The sequence below is a fragment of the Gopherus evgoodei genome, chromosome 9, assembly GCF_007399415.2.
Source record: "Gopherus evgoodei ecotype Sinaloan lineage chromosome 9, rGopEvg1_v1.p, whole genome shotgun sequence".
Classification (NCBI taxonomy): Eukaryota; Metazoa; Chordata; order Testudines; family Testudinidae; genus Gopherus; species Gopherus evgoodei.
Genome location: NC_044330.1, coordinates 6,325,634 through 6,340,881, shown reverse-complemented (window position 1 = coordinate 6,340,881; position 15,248 = coordinate 6,325,634). Strand labels below are relative to the sequence as shown.

Genomic DNA, 15,248 nt, shown 5'->3' with positions numbered 1-15,248 from the left:
TGACCCCTGATCTACACAATCCCCAGCAGACTCACACAGAAGAGCTTGAAAATATAAAAACACCCCTTGTCTTTGTGAAATTTCCCTTGGAACTAGTTATTCTCCCTGACCCCACCATTAAATGTGTGTTTCTTCCAGAAAAAGCATTCTGCTTTCTCAGCAACTAAGTGCAATTAAAAAAAAAAAAAGCCAATAAAAGGATGATTTTTTCAGACGTTCAACTACACTGCAAAACAATGCCATTGAAAGTTACCATGCACAAGGCAGCGATGTTTTAGCAGCATACAGTATAACCAACAAAGGCCTGCTGCGTCAGTACCTCTCTGGGCTGACCAAATGTGGGAGCTCCAAGTTGTCAGTGTCTGATTCTGCTAATGCGGATTTTAGTCTACGCAGCAGTTTGCATAATATTACCTGTCGTATTCACAGGCAATCGAGTTTTAAAAACTACGAGTGCATATTAACCCATTTGCCTTCACAGTGAGAAAGCTCGTTTTTGAAAAAAATGAGTTCACTCTTTTTTGTTGGCCTAAGAAGTTGCAGCAACTATTGTCCCAAGCGAAACTGAAGGACAAGCCACAGCAGAAGCAGAGCTACAACTATGCACATAACAGGACTTCCCCTGAGAGCAGGTACATCAAATGTTACCCAGTACTAAATCGAACAAATAATACTTAACAAAAATCTCTTTACTAAAGAAGAGAAGAAAATATGTTCACACATGCTATGCATGTGTCCGCTAGCAATTCCAATCTCGCTTTCATCCCCTTATCCAGGGTTTCCAATTTTTTTGAGCAAATGTAGATTTACTTATAAAACACCAACAGCTAAAACCGTGACAGTTTACCTGACCGGTGCAAGTCAGTGTCTATCTCCCATTCAAAAGTGCATGCTCTATCGTGCCAGGAGTTTGCACTATTCTAAATTTTGCTCTTGCAATCATGAGCTCTTCGAGGCACAGACCCTCTCTTACTATGGGTACCTACAGGGCCTAGCACACTGATCCCTGAAACGTTACCACCACCCTAGGCCATTTCTCACCATACCAGCTGATGGATAACCCATCACTCACCTTTGGACAGGTGATCTCAGTCTGTTGAATCATTATAAGGGCAGATGCAATCAGAGCTCCTTGACGCACGTAGTTCACAGGATCATTTGTCATTGGCTCAAGCAAATTAATTGCTTCCTAAAAACCAAATACACAAATTAAGCTTACTACTTTTCAAACAGCAGGTTTCAGTCAGTCTAATGAAGGGTTATTGAATTAGGCCCATCAGCAAGGTGGCAATGAGGTGCAGTTTACTATATTATTTATATTTTGCCCATCACTCAGCAAATTTTTACAGAAATGTGCACTCACACTAGGGGACTTCTGCTCGGAGTTAGAGACTTAGAGGAATTTGCTGAACAAAACAATGCCAGAATGACCAAAATCTGTATTTGTTGCAAGCAGAAATGTGAAAAGTATTTGGCAGGTTAGAATTATTGACAATAATGATCAAAATACCATACTTTGTACTTATATATCTTGCTCTCACCTGACTTATACACTACTTCCCTTTCTAGCAAGCACAGAGGTAAGTAAATGTTACCTTCATTTTACCCAAGGCGTAACAGGCACAGAGGTGTCAAATTATTTGCCGAAGGTTATACAGTGAGTCAACAGCAGAGCCAGTAATACAACATAGGTCTCCTAACTCCCAGTCCTATGTTTTATCCACTAGACCACAAAGCTTTTAATTCTAAGTAAGAACATAGCTCACTTCTAATAAAAGTTGTGCTATCTCCACAGATATACAGATTTGGTGGATCTATGTTTTGAAGACCAATATGCTGCTTCAGAACTTATAATTGCTTTCTTTAGATTCCATGGTTTGAAGTCAGAAAATTCTTTGACAGTTACTAGTGTAAAGCCAACATGACATACAATAGATGAGTCACTAAGCTCAAAAGCATGGATCAACAAGTATTTCAGCATTGCACGTGAATTACGTACAGAAACAAGAACTGTCCAGAAGAGAGAATCTATTGTATGTATGCTGCTTATGGATACCCAGCACTCTTGTTCCTTTCTGTAAAGTAGGTGTCAATTTGGTATGTTGGAAAACTGAGCGCCATATACACCTTTAATCTCTATCCACAGGAGCTCAGCCACTTTGTAAGTCATCCTTTAAAATACTCTTCTAATTGCTTACTAAAAAAAACAGTTACTACAAATCAAAATTATATTTTCAACAGAGCTCTTCAAGAGCAAGAGTAAAACTAAACAGAAAAAAAAAGTGTCATAACTACTTGTATGTCCATAGGTCTCATGGGATAGATCCCACAGAGGCATCTATGGGGCATTCTGCAATATTCTGGGGATGTCTTTCAGAAAGGAATTCATCCAGGTGAATGCAGAAACACAGAAAGCAAATAGCTGCTAGTAATACCTAGTTTGTTTATAAACATTCCTAGGACTCCACCCTGCTCTAGGTAAACATCAAATTACTTTACAACTTAATTACTGCACTACAATCTTCTGATTGTAAACTGGATTCCATCCTGTTTTAACTATGTCTTGTGCAGGGCTTCCATACTGGCAATGTCCCCACCAGGCTCGACATTTCCTAGGAATACATCAGAAAAACTGACAACATCAACTTGACTTTAACCAGAATATTAATGCCAAGAACCATTTCTAGGTATTACATTGCAACATCAGACCTACTTTTTGCCATGTGAACTTTCTGAATCCACGCAGTTTACTTTTAAAAGGCTGTGCTTTGTCTTCTTACCTGTATTCATTTGTGCCTCACAGTAACATTGTATGTGTTCAACGCTATTTATAAAATATGCATGATGGAAGTGTCCTTCAGCCTAACAAAAAGCTTAACTTCATTTCCAATCTCTCAAGTTATGAGGCATTAACTTAGCCTTTAAAACATGCTGCTATAAGCCCCAGAAGACACATTGTAACATAAACAGATGCTTCAGTTCTTTATTTAAGAAATAAAAATAAAGCACAGAATCTTGGCCAAACGGGTTCTATTATCTTGATCATATAAACTATCTGGAAATAAAACAGATGTGGATTGTATGACTAAGAGCATTTCCATTAAATTAACTTTTCAGATGCAGCATATCAATGAACATTAGTTCCTCAAAGCCATATTCCATGTGCAAACAGTAACTTGGAAGAAAATATGGCTTCCAATTTGCTTTCAGGCTACATACAAGTCAGTTTATGAGTGCAGACAGAGAATGTCATAACTGTGTGAACTTCAAATAGGTGTTGTATTCATGAGTGTACAGGAACATATAAGAATCTAGGAATGGATTTTTAGTAAGTCTGGGAAGCGGCAGGAGGGTTGTGGGTGTTGTGGAGATGGGCATAAAACTGGAAACCACAGATGAAGTTCTTGATCTTTATGATCCACCAGAAAAACCTTGTACCACACCAGACTGAAATCTGCTAATCTGATCAGTTAAAATTTAGTAGCAGTAAGTAAAGTTTTATTTCCTAACTATTCCCCACCTACTGTGACAGCTAAACACTATACATAGTGCTTGCTCCCCTAAGAAAAAGAACTCTCCATGTGCAAGCATTTAAAGTGCAAAATGTTCGAGGAAACTTCATTTTTGCAATTTGACTTTGCTATGTGGCTATCGTGCTGATTATGAAACATGGAAAAGAGTGTCAGGATAATACATACGATTTTGGTTTTCCCCCTCAGTGCTAAAAAATAAAAAATGGGAGCCAAAAAAGGTCAAACTCTGGCGTAAACCACAAATGTTTGTGTCTTGGAACAAATGACTGACATATCCAGACATGTACAAACATGCAACCCAACAAGTTAATTGGCAATGAACTAGAGTTAAAAAACCCTTTACTGTAGACAAACTCTAAGAGGGTGGAAATTGTGAACAAATGTATTTTGTTCTGCCTCATCTACTTGCTCTTCCTATAATCAGAAAAAAAGATTGCTTCACTCAATGCAATAAAGCACAGAAGCTGAAGAAATGCTGACATACTCCAACTGGCTGGAAGACCATGTGCGCGAAATAACACTCTGTTTCTGTGATACTTTTCATGAATGTATCTGTAGAAGGAAAGAAAGCAGAAAGAGCCTGGGAGTAGCGATTATTGGCTTTTTGTCCTTACCTTATTTCCTGTGCCAGCACAGCAGATGCCCAGAGCCATGGCAGCCCCATAACGCACATGTGGGTTGTAGCTTTCTGACAGCAAAGAAACTACACTGGGACACTGTTCAGGAGTCCTAGGGAAAGACAAAGAATAGCTCAGATTATTATCTCATTTGAGAATTTAGGGGTTTTACTTGACTATACTGAAAAAATACATCCTCCTTCCATATAATTTGCACATGGTGCCTTTCTGAATAAACTATATTACTGTGCTAGATACGGACAGGCATGTCCTGTGAACTTCCCTCTGCAAAGTGCTCTATTGTGCACAGCAGATGACACACACAAGTCCCATTGGTAACGGTTTATAGATAACTGATAAGAGTTTCTTGAAAATGATTAGAGTGCTTCGTCCCTCAAACCCACACACCAGTGGCAATAGCAGCACAAGATTGCTTCTAGGGGAAAGAAGTGCAGAATCCATTAATCCATTCAGTACTTTGTCTCAGTCAGTTGACACCTGAAGATTAAAAATGGTACAGAGCCAGCTCCTTTCAAATATGCTAGCAGTCGGCCAGGCCTGTCAATTCACTACAGTGGAATAGAGCCTGTGGCAATGAAAGGGCTGTGAATATTTAATACCTGTGAAGCAGCTCACAAGCCACTCTTAGTTGTGGGGATATTAATTTCTCTCCTGTATTTACAGATCCTATTTTATTCTTCAATTAATCCGAGAGACATATACAATTCTTCAAAGTACTGTGAACTGCTTGTTTTAACAGTTCAGGCTAGAAAAGCAGAAGTTCTTCAAAGTGAGCCTACCGAAGTGAACTCTCTCCATTCAAAAGGAGACAGCATTCTCTTCACAACCAAAGTTCAGAACTCACAAGCACTACAAATCCACTCACATTTGTCAAGGCTAATCTTTTAAATATAGCTTGCTTGACAATGCTACTGATAATGGCAATATATTGAGAGCAGTTAGCACCTACGTGTTTCTGAAAGAGAGGGAAGGGAAGCTTTGGGTCATAGTTCAGTTACTGCAGCCATCTAGATATTTCTATAGTGCCCATCACTGTACTATCTAGGCACATCTCACGACACCTTCCATTCTCAACTGCTCTTTGTATGGATGCCTGTAATTTTAAACCCAGATTTAACATCATGCAATATAACCCAGTTTCTATTAAGAGGCAGCAGTATCTAATAATTTGACCAGGAGGTGAGCCAGAAATGCCTGGGTTCTAGTTTTTGGTTTTGACTCAGTGTGTGACCTTTGGCTAGTCACTTCATCTCTCTGAAAAACGGGGATAGAAAACTACCTCACAGGGGATTTGCAAGGATTAATGTTTGCACACAACTAATACATGACATCTAGAATATTTAAAAGGTCAGCATTCCATCAAGACATCCAGATCAAACAATGAGCCAGGTGAGCCGCCAGAACAAAAGGACAATTTACAATTCAACATTTTTTTTAAAATTTTAATGTACACCTAACGTCTGGGAGTGGCAACTGTGTCTTCCTCTGTTCTGTACAGGACTGACTTCACTGACCATAGTTAAATCACTACATGACCAGGTCCCAAATTCACTGTTCTACAGACACACAAAGAGCTTCTACTCTGCTATTCTGTGCTGCTAACTTTCCCCTCGCAAATTCTCCCAACAGCCCTCATTGCTATCTTCATCAAAACTCCCTCATCCACCCCCTCTGTTGCCTCCCACTGCCAACTAACATCTCCTGTTGCCTGCCATTTCTGCTTTTAATGCTGTTGAAGCCGCTCATCTTAATAGGCCTCTCAACTACCCAACAGTAATGGCAGCAAGTAGTTGTATGGGGATAAGATGGTTGGCTCTCATAATTCAGAGGGAAAGCCATGAATTCTGAGCAAGTGCACGCCCCCTCTACATAGCCACATAAATCACTTCCCCTTCCAGCAATATCCCATTCTGTTTCAAGACTCCCTCACTGAAATCTATAGACAGCACAGAGATGACCTAGTCCAGCTCTTTTGGAAAAGCAATGACAACAGTTGAGAAGAAAACCCAACAAAAGGAGAATGACTCAAGTTTGTCAGACTGGGAGCTCATTGTCCCAAACATGCAACCTTGACTGAGAATGTAAATAGAGGGAGGAAGAGCTCAGGGTCAGTTAAGGGAACAGCGCTGGATCCTTCCTTGCAAGCTAGCAGTAGGTGTGAGGACTATATAAATTATAAGAACACACAAAATGACTTATCTTTTAGCTCAAACAACAGCTCAAACACTGACAGTGTCTTTAAAAAATGACCTGTTGTGAAGACAGGGAATGACTAATCCTTTAATAAATGAGCCTAAGCATTCAGCTGTGCAGACCATTTAGGCTGGTATACTAACGTTCTTAACACCTTTGTGTTTGCTTTACTTCAACAAAAGTTCAACAGGCAGACTGCAAGCCAAAGTACAGAAAAACATTTTTGGCAAAGATACGATTATACATTTTGCTAGCATCAACAGCCACATGCATTAATCATGCTGTGAAACCTGGTTTTCTGAACCTGAGTTCAATGACAAATGCTTCAGAGCTAGATGTTCTAGGATAGCCTGCTACTAAAAATTTGGGATTGGTTTCAACCAATTTATTATAGAACTCTCAGACAGATCTACAACAATTAAAATGACTTCTGACAATTGTTTGGAATGCTTTCATCTATAGCCCATTATTAAAGTAGTCAAATGCTATCATGGGTGGTTGTATGTTGACCCACTTTTGGAAAACAAAATGTGAAACAGTCAGTAATGAAGTCTGATGGTATTTTCCAAATACTTGAAATGTGCAAAGCTAAATATACCTGTCTGATTAAGGAAAAAATATTAGCAACTAAACTGATACAAATATTTACTCTTTGGATAAACTGTCTCACATTACTAGACATGCAGGGGAAAAGCATTCTCTCTTAGTAACAGGAGCTCTCAGTACAGACCAGCTTCCTCAAATCAAATTGTGAATTATTTGCATGCATATCTACTCTGCTGATGTGATTAGGTATCAGCCACACCATCAGAGGCTCATTCACCTGCACATCTACCAATGTGACATGCCATCATGTGCTAGCAATGCCCCTCTGCCATGTACATTGGCCAAACAGGACAATCTCTATGTAAAAGAATAAATGGACACAAATCAGACATCAAGAATTATAACATTCAAAAACCAGTCAGAGAATACTTCATCCTCCCTGGTCACTCAACTACAGACCTAAAAGTCACAATACTCCAAGAAAAAAAACTCCAAAAACAGACTCCAACGAGAAACTGCAGAATTGGAATTAATTTGCAAACTGTACACCATTAAATCAGGCTTGAATAAAGGCTGGGAATGGATGGGTCATTACACAAAGTAAAAACTATTTCCCCATGCTAATTTTCCCCATACTGTTACTCAGACCTTCTTGTCAGCTGTTGGAAATGGGCCATCCTGATTATCACTACAAAAGTTTTTTTTCTCCTGCTGATATCAGTCCACCGCAACTGATGAGTCTGTTACACTTAGTACGGCAACAACCATTTTTTCATGGTGTGTGTGTGTGTGTGTGTGTGTGTGTGTGTGTGTGTGTGTGTGTGTGTGTGTGTGTGTGTGTGTGTGTGGTGTGTGTAAAAAGAGAGAGAGAGAGAGAAATCTATATCTATATCTATATAGATATATATGTATCTTCCTACTGTATTTTCCACTGCATGCATCTGATGAAGTGGATTTTAGCCCACAAAAGTTTATGCCCAAATAAATGTGTTAGTCTCTAAGGTGCCACAAGTACTCCTTGTTCATTTCTTTTCAATAATCCAGTTTGCTCCACAGTAGAGTCTCTATCACTTTTTCCCATCCTCCGAAGAGCTAAAAGGTGGAAGCCTGGAGACAGGAGGATGAGCTGATGGCCTAAACTATGAAACAAGGTTCTATAAAACTGCTTTGACAAAAGAAGAGCACTGTGATGTTGGAGGACAGATTTTAGCACCAGTGCTTAACGAGTAACACTTGTCAGTCTCTCTGTGGGTAACAGACTTACAACAGTCTAAGGCAGAGATCCCCAAATTGTGGAGCGCGCCCCCCCTAAGGGAGCATGGATGGATGTTCTGGGGGCATGGCTGGGGCCTGGGCCAGCCCCCACAAGGGGTGGGCAAGAACCACTATCCAACTCTGCTCCTGGCCCCAGGCTGCAGGCTGAGGCCCCCAGTCGAGGCTCTACTCCTGCCGCCACCCCCAGCTATGGTCCCCAGCCTCAGTCCCTTGATTCCTGTCTGCGTCCCTCCCCTCCCGGAGCCACAGGCCCACTGCCAGACCCGGCTCCAGGGGGTGGGGTGGGGGTGCGGGTGTGGACAGGGGCAAAAGGGGGCACAAGGTAAAAAGTTTGGGGACCACTGTTCTAAGGTTTATCATAAAGATTCAGGCTCATTTTGATATGGGACAAAATGGTGGCCATGTTTAGTGCCATTTACAAAACACAACACCATTTTCCAACGTGATTAGATGAAAATCTAAAAGACTAACAAGTAACAACCAGACTTGAATCAAGTCTAAATCTTACACATGGAAATCAACATGACACACCAGGATAAGATCTTGAGATTCAGTGGGTAGAAATCTCAATGAGGATTCAATTTTGCACTACAGCTTTTAGAGGGGAAAAAAAATCTGAAAACAGATACTTGATAGATTTTAATGCCAGAAGGGACCATTATGATCATATCATCTGATCTCCTACACAACACAGGCCATACACTGAATTTCATTCAGTAATTCCTGCACTGTAATGTGTGATTAAACTAGAACATATATTTTAGAAAGACATTAAATATTTATTCTTAAATTGAATTATCTGGGTTCCTTCCTTCTGTTTCTAACAAATATGAACATGGCTTTTGCAAAAGCGAATGCCAGAAACCGTTTTTTAAACAAATTAAAGTTTTGTCTTGCATAGCCTGACCATTTAAATAAAATTGTCACTTTAACAGCACTAGCAGATATTGCTCTAACTAACCAGTTAAAAGAATAAACATCCCAAAGGAAGCCACATCGTTGCCCACTATTGGAACAAATCTGCTGAATTAATACATAGCTTATCAAGTAAAGCCATTTAATAAAACCATGGAGCCCTCTTAAATGTATGCTTACTCAAGGACACATCCGTTAAATGCAGACTAAGACTTCAGTGCAGCATAACATTTCTTCTGCAGTCCAAAGATTTTCACTTCATCAATACAGAATCTGGCCATGCTAGAATACTTTGTCAACATCTGATACAGTTTTCTTATGAAATTCCCCCCATGAATCGAACACAAGACAGCTTTCAATGCCAGCAACTTATATTTTCAAATGCAGCCACACCTCCTTTGCGTAATTTGTAATGAAAGATATGCTGGGGCTCGCTGACATGCCAAGCCCAAAGGTGCCAGGGCTATGAACTGCCAAGCCTGGCAAGCCCTGGCACAAATTAAGCACGGCACATCACAAACTTTCCCACAGACTTCCGTCTCTATTCCTATCAAATCCCTATAGGAAAAAAATTACACAAGTATTTTAAAAAGTGAACTGGAAAGCGCTTTACCTCTCTAAGGCTAAATCCAGGGTTTAGCATTTCTCCTACAAGAGTTAACTTCCTTAGTAAAAAGGAAATGACTGAAATCTTATTTGGGTCATGGCAGATAGCTGAAAATTGTTCCTGCATCACCTGCCAAGTGGACTCAAAGAATAAGTCCTGCAATACAGAACCTTCCAGCTCTAGAACACCAGTTACGAATCTATGACTTGCGCTTATTACCATCTAATGGCTGCTCAATGGTTCCTCATTGGAAAATGAAGCTCAGATCTTGGTGAATCAGTGTCCATATGCCAAAACACACCAACACAATTGGTCCCTCTTTGTTGACTATCTTAGTAGAAAGGCCAGACTCTGAATGGGCCCAGCCCAGCAGCTGACCCCACTAGGGTAGGGTAGAGACAAATTTCAAGAAGACGTGGTCAGGAAAGATTTTACAGCTTTGGTATCTCTTCTGCGAACAAAAGACTTCAGTCTCCATGTCTCAAATTGGCTCATGTTATGAGCAATAAACAAAACCTTTTTCAAAAAAGATTTAAGAGAGTCTACCAGGACAGCAAAAAAGGATTCTCAACAGAACAAAATGGCTGATATGTTATTAGTTTTACTCACCAGTTAGTTCCTCTGAAAACCTCTGAAGAAAAACAAACAGTTCACGCAGCTAAGGATTTTGAGACTTTACTGAAACGTGGGGCCAGAACAGAGAGAGCATAGAACAGGCTCTTTAACTTCATCATCCAAAGAGCCTGGTCCATTTGAACTATTATCTCATTAGTTCCTAGAGATGCTAGTCTCCTGGAAACAGATAAATCCATTAGCAACTAAGCATGGCATTGAATGTGCCCAAAAACATTATTCAGAGGAGCAAAAAATGTGGTATTCCTCAGCACTCCCAGGGACGAGAGTGGGAAAGGAGCTTTTCCTAAATCCACAATGCAAAACTTCACATAGTAAAAGCAGAAAATTGATACATGGTAAGGTTGTAATAAAGCCCTTGCAGAGGATTCAACCAGTCAGAACACAGGGTGGTCTGAGTACAAAGACATCTTGATCAGCTGAGCATGGATGGTCACATTTCAGTGATAGTCATGAATGGCTTCCCCTGATCTCCAAAAGTTACCAGAAATTTCCTTCCCTTGCCCCTCTGACCCAATTTTTTGTAACAAATATGCTGATATATTTTAAGGCATTTTATCTGGGGCTTCCCTTGAAGATCACTTACAACTACTGCAGAATGCAGCCTAGTGGACTTTGTCTAGAAGGATCTCACTGGGATATGCTTTGGTGTACGCACCCTCTTCTCATCACATTCCTCCTACAAATGCCTTCTTGCCGCCAGTGTATAAGCAGTAAGATAACAGACACTACATTAAAAACAAAACTTAGTTCCTCTGCTGGGGTCTCTCAGTGTCTAGTCTGCTCAGGTTCTTATATCATACTCATTTTCCAGGGTAGCAGCATTTCAGTGCCTCCTGTCTTCTGTGTCTGTTTTGTACACTGTGCACTCTTCAGGACAGAGATTGACTTTACTTCCTCTGTACATTTCAGCAACACTTAATTAATAAACCCTTAATATACACAGAAGGTAAGCAATATGTACATAATGCTGCTGAAAGTAAACCATCACATCATGTGTGTGGTAAGAACTAAAAATGGAAGTGTTTGAACCACCACTGAAGTTACGCAAGCATTTTTTTTTCAAGACTCTAAATATTTAAGGATTTTACAATTTAGAGAAAATTAAAGAACAATGCTAAATATACTTTTACTAACTTCTTAATTAATTCTCCCTGCGTATTTTTCAGAAAGTTCCAAATATTTATGACTTTTCCCCCAACTATTGGACCTTAATAAATCATACAATATGGAACTATTTCCATACAGTGAATATCTTGGCACGCTCATACTACCATAATAGATGACAGAAAAAGTTATGACGACTTCAAAAAGCGGAAAAATTGACATCTAATCACAAGATCTGGAATCTTTTCTCAGAAAGAAGCATCAATGGCTCTTTACGGACAAGACAAGACAAAGAGCATGCAACTGAAGAGAAAACAGACTATGGGGAAGGGAGAGAGAAAATGCAACAGGATGTTACGCAGTTTGGTTATGTTTGGCAGGCAGTTTCTAATTCTGCTCATCAACTCCTCTCTCGAGAAACTCCAAACCTTTTTTTGTCATTCCATTCCCGTGCCTGGAAAAAGCTAATCCAAGCTGTGCCCAATCCAGCTTCATTCCCTGCAGCAGCTTTCTCTAAAATACTTCCAGTTGTATATGCACAGCCAGCTGCTAGACAGAGGGAACTTCCAGGAGATTTGGCAGTTGGTCACCCCCAGTGAAGCTCTTCTTTACATTACTGCATCACACCTACATTAGGGGTTCGCACCAGTTTGATGAGATAGCTGTAGTTTCACTTGTGCAAGTTTATCCAACACGGAGAGGAAATAATTCAATAAAATAGTATCAATGATCTGGAAACGAGTGAACAATGAGGTGTTAAATTATTTAGGAGAGTTAATTCTAGAGAAGACTGTGAGGAACAGGAGTAGGATCAGGCAAGACTAGATGAGGGGGAAGTATGCAAGTAGATGAAATTAACACAGAATCACTCCTGCTCTGTTAGTCCCTAAATTGTCAGTTATATTTTAAAGATTGGAAAATGACTAGATCTAAAGGACAAAAATGAAAAATATAAGATTGTACACAGCCAAAGCATATCATCTCAGGATATTTCACTTTTCCCCTTGGTCCTTCCCTTATCTCCTGGCTTTCTCTGCTATCCTATACTATGCTAGATCTAATGGCTTGAATCTCCAGAGTTCAGAGAAACCCCAACCACCAAAGGACTCAACAGAAATTGAGGCACTCAGAACCTTCGAGAATTATGCCCTTAACTTATCTTTGTGGTTGTAATTATCAAGCATAGCTACGGGGCTGTAGAAATGATAGCAGCTCTTTAAAAAAACAAATAAACCATATATATTGTAATATAGGTTTCCCCTCTCAAATGTGAGTTAAAGTTTTAAGAGAAAGAGTTAGGCACCAAACTGGGGCAAACTACCAAGGGAGGAAGGCTAGCCAAAACTAGTAAGTATTCAGTTAGTGAGTCTCTGCTGTTACCTAATGGAACTTGCAAAAGGAAATGCTTCTTGGACAGCCATTCAAACGTGGGCAGGTACAAATCCAAAAACCATCACACAAGGAGTTCAGCTTTCTAGCCAATTGGAAACAGAAATCCACAGACTATTAAGAATACCCATTATACCAGGCCTCTACACCACTATATTAACACTTTTTTGTACCATTGGGCCTACCAAGAAAAGTTTATTTTCCCACAGGCTGGGTGTAAAAATCACTCCTTTTCATTGTGAGAGAAAGAGAGAGAGAGAGAGAGAGAGAGACAGACACACACACCCCGCCAATCACAGTGTACAGTAGTTGCCACTACTTCCTTAAGATACAAAGACATGTTTTTGGTAATGCTAGCTATTTTGCACAACATAGGACTAAAGAAAAGTGTCTCTCAGCAGGCTCTCAAGTGAGCCCATTCTCACAGCTAGGCAGCAAGAGCCATTTGTATGGTACAACATCAGACTATAATCACATGTGAGGCACTCCAAAAGAGTACAAACACTTAATTTTCACTTCAGCAAGAAACAGCCCTCACTGCACAAGTCAAAATAGATGTTTCTCAGGCATATAGGATTCATAATGGAAATATCCAGAACAAGTGATTTATTTAAAGCCACCTAGAGACAGTGAGTCCTTTCACAAGAGGAAACAGAGAATTTAGGTTGACAGAGTAACACTTTAATCGCTCAGACATTTTCCCCCTTGAAATGATTTAAGGTTAGTTCTGAACATGCTGTGAAAGAGAAAATTTAGAAATGTGACAAATGAGAAATAATAAACTCCTTTGAAAATAATGACGCAGACCCAATATGAGCCTATATCAATAACTTGTGTGACTACATCCACTACAGTTTTTAAGAGAGAGCTAGTCTGTATTTTTCCTCCAGAGGTTTACTTCCTGTTTCTTGAATTAGAACACGTGAGGCCAAGTCCTGGACTTCCTATACCCACACAAGTAGTCACACTAAAGTCAATGAGATTAATTTCATCCCTGAGGTATTTTTTAATGTTCTTAGGTACTTTTCTGGAATTATTTTTTTTTGGGGAGGTGGGGGGAGGGGGTTGTTACTGATTCAGACACTAGCAACAGTTTCATCATCATATTGTCATATTCCCAAACTCTCTTGCAAAAGAAAAAATAGTTCAGTCAAGTCTCAACCATGGAGGAACACAAGACTCTTTACATTTTCACAATGGGTGCAAGCCAGGCACCACTGAAATCAATGGGAGCTTGGGCATGGCTTCAACAAAGATGTTTTTCAAAATTAAAAAAAATAAAATAAATAAAAGCTGGGTGGGGGCTTGGAAAATGGAGACAACATGCTGAGCTAATTAGGTCTTGGAACAGATGAGGGGAGTACCTTGTATTGCTGAATAAGAGTCACAAAGGAGTATATACAAGTGATGTCACTGGTTTGAATTAAGCCCAGGTCAGTGGCAAGCAAAATGCTTTAACATCTACTGTCTGGCGGTCAGTATAAAAGGTGTGGGTGACCTTAATCCAGACGTGTACATCAGAAAAGTCTGCAGAGAGAGAAAATACCTTGTGACTGGGCAACCAAAAAGTTATTTTTCCTGTCCACAAAAGGACACCAATTCTACACCCTGCATGACGTGTTCCTTGTCTACAGCATGTTTTTGTCTACACTAGCACATTTCATAACCATAAATCACCCCAGAAGAGCTCCATGGACGCCAGCAATGGTGGAACTGAAGCTGAAGGGTAGACAAGCCTCATTCACTTCCATCACGGTCATCCAGCTCCTCTCAGGGTGGTGATTTATGGCTATGAAGTTTGCTAGTGCTGGCACAGCACAATCTGGCCTTGGCACATGGAAGTGTCTTCACTTTTCATCCTCTCTTCCTTCATTTCTCTCACTCTCTCCCACTTTCTCTAGCAACTCTTACCCTTAAGCAGCTCAACAAATCAGAATATGTAACAAATAGGACTGGATTTTCAAAAACAGCCTCCATTTTGTGCCTATGAATAAACGCTGGTGCATTTTATAGCATTTAATCTCCCCTTGAGGCCTGCAAACCAGATGAAAGATCTGTGGGCTGAAAAATGCCCCCACGATTATTTTCACTACAAAAATCAGACTTGCAGTTACATGCAGACATAAAACCAAAGGCCTACTTGAAGCCTTGAGAACACACTGGATAAAAATGGTCACTAGACAGTGAAATTTTATCTTTGTATTAATTTCAGTTTTATTTTCATGTACGTGATATTGTTTATTTTTCTGATACTTCAACAGGAAACATGATGGTTAGATGCAGGGGGTAGTTACTGCACCTGGACTTTTCATTTCCTAAAACTTTTTTTGGAGAAGATAAAATGTCTCAGACCCTATGAGACCCCTAGGGATTGAGATAAAAGGAGATCGTCTGTCCTAGTCCCCTTATTCT

The 15,248-nt window shown here is 40.0% G+C and overlaps 1 protein-coding gene across 1 annotated transcript in view; it reads right to left on the bottom strand.

Moving 5' to 3' along the window:
* The window catches only part of PSMD1 (proteasome 26S subunit, non-ATPase 1), a 113,395-nt gene that overhangs the window by 34,077 nt on the left and 64,070 nt on the right, over positions 1–15,248 (bottom strand). Inside the window, exons 17-18 of the mRNA XM_030574634.1 lie at positions 4,148–4,262; positions 1,073–1,189 (exon numbers count right to left, since the gene is read on the bottom strand). Coding sequence (XP_030430494.1) covers positions 1,073–1,189; positions 4,148–4,262 — 232 coding nt within the window. The remainder of the gene's footprint in view (positions 1–1,072; positions 1,190–4,147; positions 4,263–15,248) is intronic.